The sequence below is a fragment of the Varanus komodoensis genome, unplaced genomic scaffold (assembly GCF_004798865.1).
Source record: "Varanus komodoensis strain SLA01 unplaced genomic scaffold, ASM479886v1 scaffold1, whole genome shotgun sequence".
Classification (NCBI taxonomy): Eukaryota; Metazoa; Chordata; class Lepidosauria; order Squamata; family Varanidae; genus Varanus; species Varanus komodoensis.
This window is the reverse complement of record NW_025335268.1, coordinates 128382591-128401894: the sequence shown is the minus strand read 5'-3', so window position 1 is coordinate 128401894 and position 19304 is coordinate 128382591. Positions and strand designations below refer to the sequence as shown.

Genomic DNA, 19304 nt, shown 5'->3' with positions numbered 1-19304 from the left:
ACTGTGCTACTGGGATTCTTCTATGAATCCTTTTGCCATTCTGATCTTGCAGGCATTGTTAATACTTACAGAAAATAGAAACAACCTTCTCCTTACTTGACCAAGTGGCAAATATAGGTGTTTCCTTAAATCACTGCTGGAGAGTGTTCAGCACATGGAAGTGAGGAGGACTTGATGGCTGGCTATAGAATTGGGGATGGAGCTGAAGGCGGTGCTATCAAGGATGTATCCTAAGCTCTGCTAGGAAGTAGGGTAGGCAAACTGGATAGCCTGTTATATAGTCTAGTTCTCTTATCCACATAAAGGGATTAACAGCTCTAACATTTATGCTAGCTTGTAACTGAGGCGCACAACCATTCTAAGTACTAAGGAACTTAATGGTAGAGGGCTCAAAAATAAATTAGTTTATGCTGATAGTTATTTATTTTTATTTTTCAATTCAGAATTCTTTTTTAGGCTGCCTTTAAGCAAAGAGCCCTCTTAAGGTGGTGACTTTCAGTTATTCTGAGTGTATAGCATATGCAGTACTAGCTGAGGCAAGATCTCCAACCAGGCTCCCTTAATCATGTTTGAATGCAGATTAGCAGTACTTTGCTATTGACATAATAAACTTGAGGCCTAATGTTCTGCTTTCCCTTGTAGTGTGATCTGGTGTATACATTTTTCCACCTCCTTCCACGGGATGAAGTTTCTGCAGGCACCAACCCAGCCCCAAAGCCTGCAGGTAAATCTGTAAAATACAAGCAGTAGGATCTGACTTCTAAAGCATTCTGCTCTTGCACAGTGGCCAGTACTGAAGAGGGTGGGAAGGATAAGCTCACCTTGAGTTGAATACTACTCTTCAGTTTGGCAAAGAAGGTGAAAGTGCTGGTTACAGAAGAGAATCTGCTGCTGCTTCCTGAAGTTATATTTGTCAGGAACTGACATAGTTTCAAGATTGCTTCTATGTGAAGCAATAAAAGGAAAGTTGGTATGTTGGTTCAAATAAGGGTAAAATATGACAGGAACCATTATATGCATTGCTATTAATGTGCATATGTATGGCTATAATTTAAATTAAAAACAAAGGATCATGTTTCTAAAGTATGACATAACTTTTATGGAAAGATACAGAAGTCTCTTTATTCTGGGTGTTACAGCTTCTCTGAACAATGATTCTGCCTTGACAGTAGTGCTGATTTGCTTTTCTTTCCTAGATGCAACGTGGGCCCAACCTATTGGAAAAGTGGGAGGGGAGGTGAAGCTATCCATCTCCTACAAGAACAATAAGCTCTTTATCATGGTGATGCACATTCGAGGACTGGTAGGTGTTTTGCTGTGGCTGTCTCAGTGGTTGCTGCCAACCAATCTTTTCAGATTTCTGTGGCACAAACAACTGACAGCTCTAATTTACTACCCCCCTTCTCTTTCTTTTTCTAGCAGCCTATTCAGGATGGTAGTGACCCTGACCCTTATGTTAAGATCTACCTTCTGCCTGATCCTCAGAAAACCACCAAGAGGAAGACCAAAGTCGCTCGAAAAACCTGCAATCCAACTTACAATGAAATGGTGGGTACTCATGTCCTACTGAATGGGTGTGTGTGTGTTTGGGCTGCAACTGAAAACATTCCTTACTATTGGTTCTACTAACTGGAACTAATGGGAGTTGCAGTGCAACAACATCTGGATAGCCATACCTTCCCCACTCTGGCCTTAATGAGCTGATGTAGGCAGATGTTGGAACAGATAAAATTGTAGACTGGTATTTATTAAAAATGAAAGTGAGACAGTTTTGCTTCAGAGCTGACTGGCTGCCTGTTTCAGTGGCTTGTTATATTCATATATTCTTGCTTTTCTGTGACAGATGACACCTAATCTAGCTAGGCAAAAGATAGAATCTCAGGGTTAAGATGTGCTATAAAAGTGCATAGAATTACTGCCCTCAACATAGTATTTTGGAGACTGAAATTGCTGCACCTTTTCATGCTGTTGTAGGTACTATTTGTTCTCTCCTCTAAGGAGAGCAGGCTTGCTCACCTCCCAAAACTTTCTGTTTCTTGCAGCTTGTCTATGATGGGATTCCTAAAGGAGACCTCCACCAGCGGGAGCTGCATCTGAGTGTCCTGAGCGAAGAAGGCTTTTGGGAGAACATCCTCCTTGGGGAGGTCATTATCAGACTACGGGACCTGGATCTGACACAGGAGAAGATGGGCTGGTTTGAATTGGGCTCAAGGAGCCATGGGACCATGTGAAGAACAGCCAGGCAGCTGCAGTAGCTTTGGAATCACTCTGGCCCCATGGGACTTCCTGCAAAATTGGTGCATGTTCCAGGAGTTGTATCCTGGTCTATCTGAAAGGATTTCGTTTCCTGAAAATAAGAAGGATGGAAATATTGTTTCCCTGCAAATGAAGAGTTAATTTCCTGTGGAGAGTGAGCATTTTTGGGGTAGAGTCATGATTGGAAGTTCTTTTATGACTTGAAATGGCTGCCATAGACTTGTCTTCTTTAAACATTTACCTTGTGTCAAGGGAGCAATGACTTATGGTGGGGGAGGAATAAAATGTTAGGGGCTTTTTTCCCCTTTGGGATATTTTAAATTGAAAATTAAAAAACAAACAAACAAACAATTTGACTCCAAATGTTGGGTGGAGTCCGGATGGAGAAAGAACTTTATAATGTGGGGCATATCATCAATGAAGTTCTTACTGGACCTTTACAAATGTGTTTTTTTATTTTTAAAGGAATGTTTGCATAAGAACAGGGTGTGAAGGAAGATCTTTGGAGAGAGTATGAATGGTAGATTAAACCCTTATCTCTGGGATAGGAGCTGGTGTGCTCCAACTCAAGCCATCTTGGAGAATTTGCTTCCAAAGGAGAGCTATGTAACTTGTACATGTGTAGAACCTAGAATTTCTGTTTTCCTACTAGGAGATGTAACCTAGAAGGCATGTTCTGTTGGACTAATGTCTGGACTTATCTGAGGAAGGCAGAAGGCAACTGTATTCCTCTTGATTTCAAATGTGCTTAAACAAAGGCTTTGACTGTAGCAAGTGTCTAAGAGCAGTGTGTTGCTTCCACTTCCTGTTTCCTGTTCTGATTTTCCTGTCAAATTTGAGTTCTTTTGGCCAGTTTGCAGAGCTGAATCTAATGGGATAAGTTGTGTGCTCAGCCTTGGAAGCAGAGTGACTTTCCTGGACACAAGGCGGGATGCATCTGCCTTGACTCACCAAAATTGTGACTGGAGGACTGGTTCTTTGAGAGAGCTAAACACCTAGTAATAGTCAAGGTGTTTGGTGTGTGGTTACTTCTTTCCTGGTTACCTAACTCCCATTGACTAAAATGCAGGTTGCATTAGTTAGCCTTAACGCCATCACAGGTGACCTTCTTCAGTGTCATCTTTGTCTTTTCTTCTAAAACAGTGGGAGGGAAGCAGGGAGTAAAACTAAGTTGCCGGGCAACGAGTTAAAAGTTTGTCTGGTATTTGTCACTGAGCACCCGTAATTCCTCAAAGCTCGTGTGTGCACTAACTGCGTTGCAGCACCTCCTGTAGATCGGGTAGCCAAGGGCAATTTATTTGTGGTCCTTCTCCCCCCCTCCCACCTTTGAAAAGTAAAACTTCGTAGAAAACAATGTGGGGATAGGGAAATTATCAACTTTAAAACTTTTTCTCTTTACAGCTATATAAAGACCAGATTGTTGTTGTCGTTGTTGTTGTTGTTTTTGAAAATAATTTTAAATAATTAATAAATGATTTTTTGTCCTGTTTGGATATTGCCATTTGCCTCCCTGAATAAAAGAGCGCTTCATCGTGGGAGAAGGGCTCATCTTTCCACATCCCACGCAAGAGTCTTGGAATTTCAGACCTACCCCGCTGCCTTCTTCATCTACCAGCCCTTGAGGGCTTGCTTGTTTACAGTGGGAACTCCCTAAGTGATTAAACATTTCTCAGGATTGAAGTTTTAAAAATATTGTATCTGACAGGTGATATGTTCTGAAGTAAACATGGTTGGGTGGAAGGGCCTTCTTTTCACCCTTCTCCAGACTGAGGATAGGTTGAAGGGAGTATTTCATTTATCTGGACAATGATGCAGGTGACTTTCAGAGAGGTGACTGTAAGAGGGAACCTTGGCCATGTTCTCTGGTTATGTCATCTGTCCTATAGGAAATGAGGTAGAGATGGCACCTTATGGATACTTGTATCTTTCTCAGTTGTAAAACTATGGCATTGATTAAAAATGAATAAAAAAGAAATGGAATTCAAGAGATGCTGTGCTATTCCATTGTCTTCTGCAGTGAACAGATTTAAAAAGAAAGCATCCCCTGCACCAATCACCACCCTCATATTAGCAAGGTTTCTTCTGAGGCTTGATTACAGAGGCTATGCTGCATGGGGTCTGATTAGAAAATTGGCAGATGATTTCACAGAAGCTCCTTAGTCATTTGGCCTTGATTTTTCCACAAACCGATCCCAGTGTTGGAGGAGAAGCCGTATAATTCAACTAAAAGCTACATGTTCTCCTGTAGAATGGGATTTGCAGATTCCATGATGCCCCTTCCATGGGGAATGAATGTAGGAATAGTGTAGCTCCTGATCCCACTGCTCCCATCCTTCCTCATATCCTTATCAGGAGTGGACAGCTTTCAGCCCTCCAGATGATTTGGCCTATAGTTCCCATCAGCCTGAGTTAGCATAGCCAGTGAGGAGGGATCATGGGAACTGTAGGCCATGAATTGCCTCCTGCCTTATTTTAATCTTGAAGCTTCATACCAAGTTTGCAGGGCAGATTATTAAATCTGCAAGAACGGTTTTGTGCTTTGATACTCTAATTAGTTTGGCACCAGAACTTGTCATTTACAGGCTGTTATATCAAACTGAAAGTTGGTCCTAATTATGGACAACTATGTCTTTATGCATAGCCATTCATAGGAATATCAAAAATTATGCAACCTGTTTGACTCTTTCTGTGCTCTACATAAGGAATACATAAATAATATAACAAGAAGGGTCAGCTGAAGGCTTGAGTGATCTTCTATAGAAGGGTATTATCTGCTCTTATTAAACCCACAGAACTGAGAATATTAAGGGCTGAAGATGCAGTAACTTTTCTACACAAATATTAAAGGCATGAGGCATATCATTTTTCAGGATTTCAGCCTCTGAGAAGGGGAAAACCTACATAAAAGTTGGGAAGATATCAAACAATTGGTGGTTGGAGAAAGGAGTGGCCAGTGAGCCCCAGGAGAGCTGGATTTGGTCTCTAGGCCCGCACCCTCACATCAAAAGTTGCCTCCGTATGGAATTTGGCAACTTTCCAGATGGGAAACTCAAGTATACTGTGTTTTTCATGCACACAAATGTCATGTTTTGAACAGCCACAGCCGGACTATCAATTTCTTTGGATTCCCTCAGGATCAGTCACCTCTCAGCTGTTTGCAGCATCAACCTTTGTTAAACAAATAGACTATAGCCAAGGCTGGTGTCAGTGTGGCATCAACAATGTTCCACGGCATTCCAAATGGATGTTGCTTTGCTTGTTGTGCTTTGTTGGTATGCGCAGCAATTATGACTAATACAATACCCATGCCTATTTAACCAGGTATTAGTTTAATAATCAGGTAACGTAATAACATCTTTAGCATGGATTGCATAGCTATTGCAACAGCCCCATGACATGAGCAAGCAAACACTGGTGGAGACTATAGATTCTTTGAGTGTCCTAGGTACTAGATTGGATAGTGCTAGTTGGGTTGCCAATGAACAAGGCTTATCAGTGTATAAAATGAGTAGAGAGCATGTGACCCTCCAGACGTGGTTGGATTCTAACTCTCCTTGGGCATAGTCAGCATGGCCAATGGTAATGAGTTACCATGAGCTGTGGTACAGCAACATTTGGAGGAGCATGTAGTCCACATTCCTGATACGGGGAAGGAGACATGAGTTTGAAATAGCACCTGCTAGCTCCTATTAGTAAGTCATGATGCTGTTTAAGGCAAAGATGCCTAGTCTTGCCAGCAAAACAACATCCCCCCCAAAAAAACCCACAATTAGAATAAGCTTACACATCAGGAAGATGTGTGCCTATCTATAATAGTACCAGGTTTTCTCAAGACTGTTTCTGTAAATATTTCAACCTGCATTAGCTCCAGGTTACTGTACATGCCTGTTCTTGGCATATGATGCCAGCAACATTAAAATAATTGAGAGGAGTTTCCTTATTCCATCTAAACTTCAAACATACACTCAAAACCACAAAGCAGCCTGGTTTATAAAAGAGGATAATGATGACCACATGACACTATGACATAAGGACAAAAAAAGTGAATTGGCCTTGCAACATTTGGGACACTGAAGAAATAAAACAGCTGATTCCAGGAAGTAGGATTAAAAGATTGCAGCTACGAAATGTGTATCACTGCTAGGCTGGCAAAAATATGTATCAGGCACCAAAAGAGATGGGCCCAACAACAGATGTGTGCTCTGATACAATGAGTTGTTAAAGCCTCCAGCAACAGCCTGAGAAAAAGCAAACTTGAATTAAGGAATGAAACAGTGCAAATGGATTAGTGATCAACATTTGGTGAGCTAGATTGTATGTACTGTCACAGACTGTCTGTCTGCAGTGGCTTATTATCAATTAAGGGTTCAATCCTATGCATGTTTCAACAGAAAAAAATCTTATAATTCCCAGAATTCTCCAGTTAGCCATGTTGTCAGGAATGCCAGGAATTCTAGGACTTTTTTCTGTCTAAACATGTATGGGTTTGGCCTTAAACAATAAATGTTGCTTATAATAAATACATGTGTTATCAGGCTTTAGTGTTTACCGCCTAAAAAATTACACTTTCTGCCTTTTAATTTGGTGATTTTCAGAATACTCTTATGCATAAGCAGAAAATCAGGGCAACTTCCTAGGTGTGCAACCTGAACCTCTTGTTGTTATGTTCCATCAAGTTATCTCTGATTTATGGCGACCCTATGTATGAAAGCTCTTCTCTCCAAAATGCCCTATCCATGACAGCCTTGTTCAGCTCTTATAAATTCAAGGTTGTGGCTTCCTTTATAGAGTCCATCCATCACATATTTGACCTTCCTTTTCTTCCTCAGGCTTCCACTTTCCCCAGTGAGCCTGAACCTATGCGGAAGGAAGTCCGGCTGTGTCCCTAGTAAGTATGCATAGGCTAAATACCCACGAAGGGGTGAGGGAAGCTTGGAATGATGTTGGACTCCTAACACCATCATCCCTGACAATGGACCAAGCTGGCTAAGGCTGATGAGGCTGGCAGTGAAAACCCACCAGCTCCTCACTGTTGCCTTACATCTCAATTCATAATCTATTAAATTAACTAATGTACACCTCTCAGTATGGAAGAAGCAAGCAAGCAGCAAGGGAGGATTCTGGGCTTTTCACTTCAGATTCTTCCCAGATGCATGACGCACGCTGGCCATTGATGGAAACAGAAATGCTCGGTTAATCTAGAGGAACCTTTGATCTGATCCATCCTAGCAAATATTTACATTGGAGGTCGGAAGACTAGCCATGCATGCCTGTAATCGCTCTAGTCCCAATGTGAAACTGACCTTCATGGCTACTACTATGTTATCGCTGTTCGCAGAGTACCTTGACCTTTGTGCCACCCTCCAGGAAAGCGTACTTCGTACCTTTACACTTTGGTTAGCTTTTCAGGAGGACTTCTCCAGTTCTGTATACGTGCAAGTGGGGGAAAAAAGTGACCAGAGCTTGCAGACTGCTTAGCACCTATTAACTAGGATGGGTGTAAGGTACGTGTGCACTTCCAAAATTAGAACATTTGAAACCCGGGAAAAAGTGAATCCTGCAAAATGCTGCCACGTCGAATGCTCTTGTTCAGCGTGCCAGTCCGCTTCTTCCCCTCCTTTTCTTGCCCCCCGTTTTCCGTTACGGATATTTAAAAAATGCTCAATGGGGCAGTTTTGCATATCTCTCCGTTTTCGTACTTTTTGCACCTTGGGATTCCCTCTGCCCTCCGCCTGCTTCCTTCTCTACGTGGGTGGTGCCATTTTATCGAAAGGGCGGCTGATTGAATTTTGCCAAAACAAGTCAAATAAGCGTCTACCAATGTGGAAAAATATTCATATGCGTAACATTAACAAGTATAACCGGTTGCTTTATTTGGACTGCCGCTTGGAAAGTTTTTGTGACCCAATGAAGCCATGAATTAGCACTGGAAGTGCTCGTACGGAAGCGCTGTACGGCAACTGGCTGATGCAATCGCTTGGCCGCAGCAGACGCCGCTTACCAAAGTTTTCTCTCGGGGAAGGCGGGGCTCTGCCAGAACAGAGAACCAACCACGAAGTCTCAGATGCCGTCTCGCTGGCCCGGATGTTCCTGGAAGCGCCACCCGAGCCTTTAATCTTCCTTTTCGGGTAGAAGAACATGGTCTTCCCGGCCGGCGCTGCTCGGGGGGCGCGTGCGCGTGTGCCGTCGCTCCTGGACGGGGTCTCCCGCCTCCACAGCCTAACCGCTGCGCTCTAGGCGGCCGCCATTTTGTCTTTCCCGCGTAAGCAGCTGCTCGAGCTCCGAAGCTAGGGGCTTCCTTTGCCGGAAAGATGGCGCGGCCCAGCCGAAGAAGAGGCCACTGCTCCCTTCGGAAACTTCAGAACCTCTCTGGCTGGAATGAGCGGCCGGGCCACATGGGTCAGAAGCGCTGAGGTAAGACGAGCCGAGCTAGCATGGAGCCAAGAAGGGAGCAAGCGGCTTCTCGCCTCGATGCTCACGCGGCATCGTTGCCGCAGGCGCAGGCCGACGCCCCGTTTTCGTTGCTGCGGCTCTTTTCCCAGATACGTCAGCGCCTCCTGCCATTCCCGGTTGCCCCCCTCTTCTGGCTTCAGTCCGAGACCCACGCCACCGGCCCAGAGCCCTCCGTGCCAGTGTGGGGGACACCCGGCCTGGCTCCGCTTCTTGCCGTCCAGCACCAGCTGCGCCTGCTCTCCTCCTCCTCCGTGCTAGGCGGTGCTGACAAGAGCTCCCTGCCTGCACCCCTGAGTGCGGCTTGGGAGGAGCTGCCGATGGCCCCACGCTTGCACACTAAGTTCCCGGAGTTCCTGCAGAAGGTGCCACTGCAGGAGAGCAAAGCTGCCCTTGGCGTGTCGGATCCCGATTGTGGCTATTGCAGTTTGGAGGTGGAGGAGCAACAGCGTGATTCTTGGGCCCCGAAAGAGAGTCTGGAGTGTTGCGAGGAAGAGCACCTAGATTCGGGGAACACGTGTGGGCCTTATGACCGGAGGAAACCATCTGAGGAACGGGCTCCGGAGGTCAAATCCGACTCCGGTGAGGACTCCGATCTAGAGGAAGAGCTGTTCGTGGAGGCCAGACCTGCGTGTACGAACAAGCTGATAGATTACATCCTGGGGGGCGCTTGCAGCGGGGAGGAGAGTGCCGGGGAGGAGGACTACGATGGGGAGGAGGAGGAAGATGATGATGGGTTTGATAGTGAAGGCTCTCTATCAGACTCAGATACAGAAAGTCAGGATGGGGAAAACAATCACTTGTGGAACTCCTTTCATAGCCTGGATCCCTATGACCCTCGAAATTTCACAGCAGCTCTTCATACTGCTGGGACTGCTCCCGAGAAGGGACCTCCCACTGGGCCAGATGAGACAGAGGTGGAACAAGATTCTTCCTCGTGGACTGAAAGTTCCTGTGAGGAAGATGAATGGGAGTCTAGTAGTGTAGATGAATCAGAAAACTTGAAATTGTGGAACTCTTTCTGTAACCTGGGGGATCCTTATAACCCTTTCAACTTCAAGGCACAGTTTCAGGCTGCAGAAAAAAGGAAATGTGACTTAAGAGAACCAACAGCAGTAGGCCTTGGCCCTTCTCAACAGAACATCTTCCTTAGCTGTCAGGTGCACCTGCTTGATAGCCAAAACTCAGAGGTTACAGAAAATGTGAACTATGGCATCCTTTCTAGAGGAACGTGTAAGAAGAGGAAAAAGGTATGATTCATATTTGTCTGTATTTTGATGTGCAAGCTTGAAGGTATGTTTTAAATTTTATACTGGACCTGTAGGGTGGCTAAAAAGTAAATAATTGGATATACCTGATCAGGTTTCTGAGAGGCAACTTGAATTGTTGAGTTTGAAATTGCATACTGTCACAGCTTTAGTCATAGTTACCTAATTCCTTTCCTGTTCATCAAAGATTCAGTACTGTGTGGTAAAAATATTTTTTCCAAAACTATTTCATGATATTTACCAAAATGAATCAAAGATGGCTATTGCATGGTCGGGATAACTTAGACAGGACTGCTCCATACACTACTTTTAATTGTTGTCTGGAAAGAGATACATGTGCTGAATGTGAAACACATAAAAATGGAGGAAACAAACTAGAAAGACAAAATATAGTCAGAAGATACTAGCAATTGGAAATTTTAAACCTGAAGCAGTTAAATGCTTCAGTGATCTGTGCTTTACAGGGTTTTCTGCATTGCCTGTTGCTTCAATAAGAACTGACTAATAAGCACCAGGCTCCATCTGTTACATGTGACTAATGTATCATTTGTTTGTTTGTTTGTTTGATTTTTATCCTGCCCAACTAGCCAGAAGAATCCCTTGGTATCATATGCCCTTTAGTACTTCAAATTTTTACTAGGACAAAAGCCACATTCCAGTCAATTTGCTTTATCTTTTCAGACATTGACTGTCTTCTCCCACCCCCTTGCTTGGTTTCCCTAGGCTGTTTTGGTACTAAGCTGGAAGTGGTGCCAATAAATGCAATAGTGTGCTGCATTTTTGCATCAGGCTGTTCTTTCTAAGCGGCCTTGCCCAACTTGATGTGCTCCAGATGTTTTGAAACTACAATTCCCATGTTGGCTGTAGGGAAAAGCAGTCCAAAAACTCCTATAGGTTACCATGTTGGAGAATTCTAACTCCTAAAATTTATTTATTTTATTGTATTACCGCCCTGAGACACTGTGAAGCATGGGATATAAAAGCTATAAAATGAAAAATCGATGCTTGGATAGCAGTGTCCATGATTTTCAGAATAATTTCAAGTAATTGGCTAATATTTGTATTTTTTAATGGTTGCATTCCATGTTCTTGTTTCACCAACTGAAGTAGCTCTGTCAGCAGAAATGTGGGTTGATTCCCCTCACTTTTGCATAGCCTCTTCTCTGAAGGGCTGGGAAAGCACTTAGATATATATGATTTTTGGTGGTGCAAAAGAGTGCAGGAAGGGAGGGGGGAAATCCTGTTGCACTAGGAGACAGCTGTAGCACAACATTGAATTAACCCCAGAGTTTTTAAATAGTTTTGTTACACGTATAACAATTTGGAGTGCACACTGTTCAAATTCAAACTTCTGAATAGTTTGAAACGGTGCTCTATTATTTGATGCTCTCGTCTGCAAAATGGCTTAGAAATGCATGCATTTGCAGCAGAATAAACTTTTATTTTTGCCAGATATATGTCCTAATTTAATTTAACGTTGTAAGCCGCCCTGAGGCTTCGGCGAATGGGGCGGCATAAAAATGTTTTAATAAATAAATAAATAATCAATCAATCAATCAATCAGAATTACTTCCATTTAAAAAGTCCTCATGAGGAATGGTCCTTAAGCTTGGAAAATTGGGATTGTGTTTAGATCTGCTTGTACAATTTTGTATTTATTTTCCCATGACATAAAACCACTTGATTTAAAATTGATTGTGTAATTACAGCAACGTCAAGAGGTTTTCTATGACACCACAGTTCTGTAGCCAAGAGATAGAAATAAAAGCATTTATAATAGAATAGTGTTTCCTTATACAAATTAATTGCTTTATATTTTTTTAAGCCTCTACATCTTGCTTTAACATCCTAGGAACACAAGGTGGCATACATGTTTTTTCTCATGCCCTCACTTTTATCCCAACAGCAAACTTGAGATAGGTTAGGACATTTAAAGAGCTTCATGCCCAAGTGAGGATTTAATCATTGCCTTACATATTGAATTAGAATTAAATCTTTGAGATGGCTTGAATTAATTTCTTCTAAAGCTGGAATACAAAAAAAATTAAAAAGTCCATGCCTTACAGACAGCCTAGGTACAGTGTAACCTAGGCTGCACACTGATTTTTCCATTTCCTATCACGAAGAAGTGTAATGCATCACAAAATATAGGTGGGCTACAAAGTAGCTAATGTTAATATTGAAATATGCCTAATTAAGTAAAACTGTATGTGACTAACCCATGAACTGCTACTAGAATGGATGTCTTTGTGTCCACTTAATTGATTTGTCTTATGGATGTTATGTCCAGCCAAAGGATTGGAATATTCTGGTAATTGTTTTTGACTTAGTAACTTTCTAATTAAAAATTCCTCACTGTTCAGCACTCATTCATAGCAGTTTATACTGCCTAGATTACAGAGAATAATTAACCAGTAAAATAACATGGGATTTCAGAAATCTCAAGCTATGAAATTGCATATTTTAGCTTACAGTTCACTGTAGATTGCTTGTAGTGACTTCTTTCAAAACAAATTTCAAACCCCTTGTGTATCTCTTTCTAGCAACACAGTAAATGAACCAAGTTCTGCATGCAATATATAGTATAATGTTACAAGACCTGGTAATGGTACCCTAGAGAATATCTTAGAATGATGTAAAGACAAGAAAGGATAAGGCACAGAGGGAGAGGCTGATGTAACATCCAGCATGCTTGTGTCTTGTATGAAGGTAGTTAACAACTTTAAGGGATCTGGTACCACACACATGTATGGGTTGTAAGGGCCTCATTTGCTTTACTTAATAACATTATTTCCTTTGCGTTTAGGATAGGCTTGATGCCTAGAATCATATGACAGCTTGTAGGCATTTTTCCTGTCTAAACTTATAAAGGATTGTGTCCAAAGTTTAATAATTTAAACTTTAATAATTTAATAGTGACGAATAAGTGAAGAAGCTGTTTGAGTACTAAAATTGATGTTCCGAAGAGACAGAAAAAAGCACTAATCTGCAGTAGATTGGCCCTTTGATGTCTCTTTAAAGTTTTCCAGTGATGATGGGTTAAAGCACATCAATTCAGCTAGGCTTAAGGGCTATAGTAATCTTGCAAGCTATTTTATATGTACTTTATGTTTTAGTTTCTTGAATGCCCTTAAATTTATGGAAATATTAATTTGTGTAGCCTCTTAGCAGGGGTAAGGGGTGAAAAAATATAAAAGGGGTGAAAAATATAACTGTTTTTACAAATCTTATCTGAGATTTGGTTAACAAAGCAACAACATTAGAGGTTGGCTCTTCATATTACCAGTCATAGCCTTCAGCTGGGGACAGTGCATTCTAAGTGATCCAACCTAATTCAGTAAAGTTTTCATAACATAAAAATATTTAGATGTAAACATAGTTGACTTCCTTCATATGAAATTCGGATACTTCTCACATAACTATCTTGAATACCAACTCTCTTGGTATAACTAAATCAGCTAATGGCTACCATACTGTATGTTCTTCAACCGACAGCTATTGATTTTTCCATACACTAACAGTATAATCCTATGTATTCTACAGGGAAGTCAGTTCCATAATGGGTCTTAGTTCCAACCACCAGTGAATAAGATTACAGTCTAAATTGTACCAGTCACATAAACATTGATTAATATATATTCCACAAGGGAATCCCTCCTTTATAATATACCATGAAATGGACATATTCTTTCTCCCAAATAATAAATAGGTCTGACAGCAATGTGTTTTAAGTTTGTGTTGGCATTTAAAAGTACATTTACTATAAAATGGGTATTATATAAAAGTATGTAAATAATTTGATCTAATTTTGTGCCTTATAGGTGACTTTCCTTGAAGAAGTGACCGAGTATTATATAAGCAATGAGGAAGATCGCAAAGGACCCTGGGAAGAACTTGCACGTGATGGGTGCCGCTTTCATAAAAGAATTCAAGAAACTGAAGCTGCTATTGGATATTGTTTAACAATAGAGCACAGGCAGCGAATATTTAATAGACTTCAGGAAAATGTGTTATGAAAGACTGATTTTCTAGCACCTTAATAAAGTATAAGTTTGAAAGGGTAACACATTTTAATGGCACGTATGAGAATCTTACCAGAGTTTGTTCTTTTAAAAATGGCAGCTGCCTACAGTGATCTAAAACTGGGTAACAGGAGCAATTTTAATACTGTATCTCAGTACTCTGCCAACAAATACGCTGCATGTATCTGGACACAGTGTTAAAACTAACTCCATTGGGTATCCAAGATTACTGAATAACTGTTTCCTTCTAAAGCCAAGTGTACGTATTTTTTCAGAAGCCAATCCAGATGCCGCCTCCTGCATATATGAGTGGATGCTGTGTCTCATTCCCATATATATATATATATATATATATATATATATATATATGAACAAAGATAGGCAAGTATGAATGGAATTTTGCACTTTTTAAAGGGGAAATATTTTGAAAGTTATTTATTGTGGTTGAACCCCACCTATTCAGTTTTGATTTAAAGTTTGCAAATTTCAGCCTCTTCTCTCTCTCAAATTTGTATACTAGAAAACTGAAATGTTCTAATTGTTCTGATAGCTGAAACAAATTCTATTTTACTTTTTGAAATTGAATCTAACATCCATCCTATATGTGGGTATTTCTCTTACTATCTGAAATGTTAAAAAAGACTAGATTGGTAAAGACCTTTGGTTTTAAAGGATTTCCTTTTCCCATTTTTAAAAAATACAGTTTGCTTTTTTATTGCAGTAGGATGCTGTGTATTTGCACAGATTTTGCCAAGTGCAGCATGCTGGTTTGTTATGGACAATTTATAAACATAAATTGCAAAGAAAATTCTAAGGATGGGCTACTGGAATTCTACAGCAGTTCTCTTTGTTCTTTGTTTTTATAAGGTGCCTATAAACTTCTAGAACACTGTAGGGAAAGGAATGTTGATTTAATTGCAATCTGCCTCAAATTACAGATACACTAAAACTCATGGGAAATTACCAGTTTACCAGAAATCAGTATTAATATAATTGTTCATATAGCAACAAAATTATATGTAAAGATAATTCTGCAGTTTCATATGTGTCTTGAATCATCATGTTATGTAGTTTGTCAAAGCATACACTTGGATTATTGAGCATTATTGGAAGCTTATTGTTTGGCTTTCAAACTATTATTCAAATAGCCTAGGTAAGCAGTTTTAAATAACTCATTGCCAAAGCTATTAAAGTAAATGCAGTGCTTCGTAACAATTTCATCCAGTTTCACATAAATGTGTACTTCTGTAGCAAATGGGTAACAATATCCATTGCTTCAATGTACTGCTCTTTGTAATGTGACAGAGAAGATTGTATGTTTTTTGGGGGGGCGGGGGTTTAAAGCTATACATGAACGAGAATCAACCATATAAAGGCCCTGTGTATTTTATTCTGGTACATTCTAACAGTTAAGTAGCCTTCTTAAATCCAGTTTCTGTATAACGTCTACATGTATAGGAGGAATGTGTGTTACACAAACAAATGTTCCTGACTTTCAGTAGGCCAGAAAGCTTGTTCATGGAATGCTTAATTTTAATTCATTATTGCCTTGAGGCATCGTGATAGTCTGGTGTGCACTGCTGTAGAATTTCATTGAGCCATCTGGACCTGTATCAAGGTTGCAACCCTGTGTACATACTTGAAAATGTCACATTTGAATTCAGTGGGACTTGGCTTCTAAATAAGCATACATAAGATTGGGCCACAGAAATTATTATACTCAGAATTAAACATCTTTCCTCTTTGGTACTGTTTTAAGTATTCTCTCTCACTAGTTTTCTCCAGTTTGGAGCCATTTAAAAAATCCCCCAAAACCAGACTTCCTGAAATAAAATGAATTCACTTTCAATAAATCTTCGGCTTACCATGGAAATATTTAAAAGAGCTACATGCAGCAATGAAGGATGTCTCTTCAGCTTCATTTGAGTAATGAGACATGAAAAACTAAAACTTTAAATCAAAACCATGATTCTGAGAATTTTATTTTTATATCATTTTAAAAAGGTAAAGATAGAGCCAGACAACCTTTCACTTTATACAGATTTAAAGGATTTGATATCTTACTGGCTTTTTATACTTAAAAGTTATATTTCTGTATATAATCAGTTTAACGCTAATCTATAGAATGTAATAAAGAAACTTTGCAAGCTACTTTCAAATTGTCTTGAAGGTTGTCCCTGCCAAGAGATTATTGATTTATAACTGCTGTAGTAGATAAATACAGAGTACTGTTGTGGTTTTAAAGCCCTGCAATGTTTTTATATTGTGCTTTTGATAAAGTATTAGGGGTAGCAAGCCAGTCACAAGGTGCTGTTGAAAGAGTACTAATCAACTGTTGTGCAGATCCTGTCCCACTTATCCAAGGTTACCTTTGAAGGGTGGTGTTAGAGTCGATTTTTTTCCCTTTTGGGCAATCTACACTTCTCAAGTGTTTTCATATAAACTGCCTAGATGGTTTTAAAGCAGAATAAGTAAAAGTTTTTATTTTAATGTTTATATTTACTTTGAACTCTATTAATCATTAAAAACAGGTCAGATAGAAAGTGTAAGCACTGTAAGCACCCTTGTGGGGACCCTCCTCCCAGTTCACTATCTATAGATGAGGGGTGTAAACCTTGCCATCTTCTGGCCTGTTCAGGACATGCAGATCTGTTTAAGTGAGGCAGGGTAGCCAAATCTATCTCTTTAGTTTCCATTGCTGAGCTCTATGTTCAACTTCCCATGAGAAAGCCCAACACATCTTAGCATTACTGGTTATTGCTTCCTAAGAGAACTTTTATTAGTTTAGCAGCCTGTGCCAGTGCTTTGATACAGCAGATTTTCATAGAATATTCTCACAGTACTTATAGCTGCCTATTCTATGTGCTATGTATTATGTGCCTTATTCTTAAAACACCCACACCAGTCACTGTTCTATAGAGCAAGGTTGCATGACCTTTTTGTTGCCCTGACTATCATATTCTCATGGGAGGCAAGGGCCACACATGCATATTATATACACCCTCACATAGTCATACATCTTCCCTTCCCCATACTTATATCCAGTCCCTGGGGCAGGAGCTCTAAGTAGTGCTGGGAGCAGTTGGGCATAGGTTATACACATTTGTCAAAACAGGATGGAAGCATCCTGTCTGATGATTCTTGTCAATAGAATCCAGGAGGAATTCTGTTTGCTTCTGTACCTGGTGAACATAGAATCTATAACTTGAGCCCGTAAGATGATGATCACATGAATTCTGGGTGCTGTTGTTGCTTCATTGCTATGAACAAAAGTTGTGTGTGCTTAATTAAAATCTGGCAGTTACTGTGGTTGGAAAAAGAACCTTTCAAGCATGGAGCAGGTAGCCTGCTTCATTGTTCAGTACAGAAGTGTCAGCTACAGAAACACTTCAACTTTATGAACAGTATTTAAGACTGTCTCTGGAAGGCCTGCTGATCACCACCCTTTTTTCTTCTGAGACTTCACAATCATAAGAGATAATAAGTTTCAAATGAAAGTTGAGTTCTTCATAATGCAGTATTCTACACTCACTATCATGGAAATACAAAATACACAACCTTTTGGGAGGTGTCAAAAGCCCACTGTCAGTGCATGCTTTATTCTACTTTTCATGTCAATGCAATAGCAAAAATATTAACACATTTGCTTTTTGCTAATGGATGGTCCCAGCTGTATATTTAAAGGCAATATCCAGAGGTGCTAAAACCTTTAATTTTAAACACCTATTCTTCCATCGAGCTGCATCCAATGTGTATCTGTACCTTCCCTTTATTTCATCTTGCTCATTGTTGTACAAAAATGGTGAGTCCTTGGCAGGAACATCTAAATCAATGCTTGTTAGATAAAGAATGGATCTGAGGGAGGCAAAGAATAGCTAAATTGGAAAGGGAAGGAAGGAGGATGAGTGGCATCTCGGAGTGCAAGTAAAATATGGTTAGGAAGGGTTTTGCTAAAGACCATTTTTAATACAGATGGAAAAAGTAGCTTAAATGGAAGTCAAGAGAGATTGATTGCTTTTATTACACAACAGAATATGGAAGAGTTTTGAATAACTACAGAGGGAAAATCTAGTACTGAGAACAGAAAAAGTTGATTTAGAAAAAAAGTATATGGTGGTATGTGGAAAGGCTGATCTCTGCACTGCGCAAACTTTTTTTAAAGGTCTGGTTTACACCCATTTTGCATGCATCATACAGCCATACTTCCTACTGCATGTACAGAGGGTGGCTAAGTCAGGTTTGCTGCCTGATTTGGTGTGAGGTGGCCCGATGTAATTGTGGGAAGTTTGAGGGAGAAAAATGAAAAAAGATCAATCTGGTTTAACTGGTCATTACAAATATTAGTGAATCAATACCTGGAAAGAAACCCAGTACCTCAAGACTGCATAGTAGTACTCCAAAATATTTGGGGAAGGTTCCAGCTTGCAATGACTTATTTAATGCAATTAGCCGTTTTCTATACTGCCAAAGAGCTAAAGCCGTCCTTTTGAGCAATTCAGTTTTGAACAACTTGCTATTATTTCTGGCACTGTCAACCAGAAATATAAGTGTTTCCAGTTTCACTGTGTCCCTATTAACCTCAGCATTATACAAGAAGTCACAAATAAAGACTGTATTATTCCCACAAATATTAATAGGGCAGAAAATTCAGCTGTCCACAAGGTGGCAATAGCAGCCTGTCAGTGAAGAGCTACATTAGGAAATAAGGTGCAGATGCCTTCTTGAGTAAACTTTGCAGTGGGATGGTTTCCAGGGTCTAGATCTGTCACCATGACTATCACCATGCATTTATACCAGGGGTCCTCAAGCTTTTTCACCAGGGGGCCAGTTGAAAGGTGCTGGTGCTGAGCGCGGGCTGGAATGGTGGTGCTGGCAGCAGGGGTGGCGCATGTGGGTGCATGCACTGAGGCAGGGGTGCGTGCGCGTGCGAGGGGAAGCACGGTGTGGTGGGGATGGGCACATGCCGCGAGGCAGGGCGCACAAGGCAGCGGCTTGCTCGCTTGGAAATGGTTTTCTCCAAGCAATCAAACTGCTGCCTCCCCGCATGAGGCGAGGTGGACGGCGGGCGCATGCGTGGGCGCAGGTGCACACATGGCAGGTCCAAATGGGCATGGGCTGGATTCGGCCCCTGGGACGTAGTTTGAGGACCCATGATTTATACCATGCCTTCTTTCCACTTCTAAGGCAGGGCAGCTTACATAATCCTTACAACAACCCTGTGAGGAAGATTAGGCTGAGGGTGACTGGCCCAAAGCCAACAAGTAAGCTGCATGGCCATAGTGGAAACTAGGACCCAGATCTGGATCCT

General features: G+C 40.9%; 2 protein-coding genes across 5 annotated transcripts in view; both read left to right on the top strand.

Annotated features, from left to right (window-relative positions):
- The window catches only part of PIK3C2B (phosphatidylinositol-4-phosphate 3-kinase catalytic subunit type 2 beta), a 106524-nt gene extending 102283 nt beyond the window's left edge, over positions 1-4241 (top strand). For all 4 annotated transcript variants that reach the window (XM_044445613.1, XM_044445606.1, XM_044445621.1 and 1 more), the window contains 4 exons: positions 643-724; positions 1197-1303; positions 1420-1548; positions 2043-4241. In XM_044445613.1, coding sequence (XP_044301548.1) covers positions 643-724; positions 1197-1303; positions 1420-1548; positions 2043-2231 — 507 coding nt within the window. In that variant the 3' untranslated portion in view covers positions 2232-4241. The remainder of the gene's footprint in view (positions 1-642; positions 725-1196; positions 1304-1419; positions 1549-2042) is intronic.
- Positions 4242-8357: 4116 nt separating this feature from the next.
- On the top strand, positions 8358-16147 carry PPP1R15B (protein phosphatase 1 regulatory subunit 15B). Its single transcript, XM_044445591.1, has 2 exons — positions 8358-9956; positions 13796-16147. Exons 1-2 carry the CDS (start codon positions 8691-8693, stop codon positions 13988-13990), a joined length of 1461 nt encoding a protein of 486 aa, XP_044301526.1. The 5' UTR covers positions 8358-8690; the 3' UTR covers positions 13991-16147.
- The last annotated feature ends 3157 nt before the right edge of the window (positions 16148-19304 follow it).

Bases quoted from the DNA above. Each gene is read 5' to 3' on its own strand.
- PPP1R15B (XM_044445591.1), top strand. From the start codon at position 8,691: ATGGAGCCAAGAAGGGAGCAAGCGGCTTCTCGCCTCGATGCTCACGCG. The intron at 9,957-13,795 runs GTATGATTCATA...TGTGCCTTATAG, and splicing joins CGTGTAAGAAGAGGAAAAAG to GTGACTTTCCTTGAAGAAGT.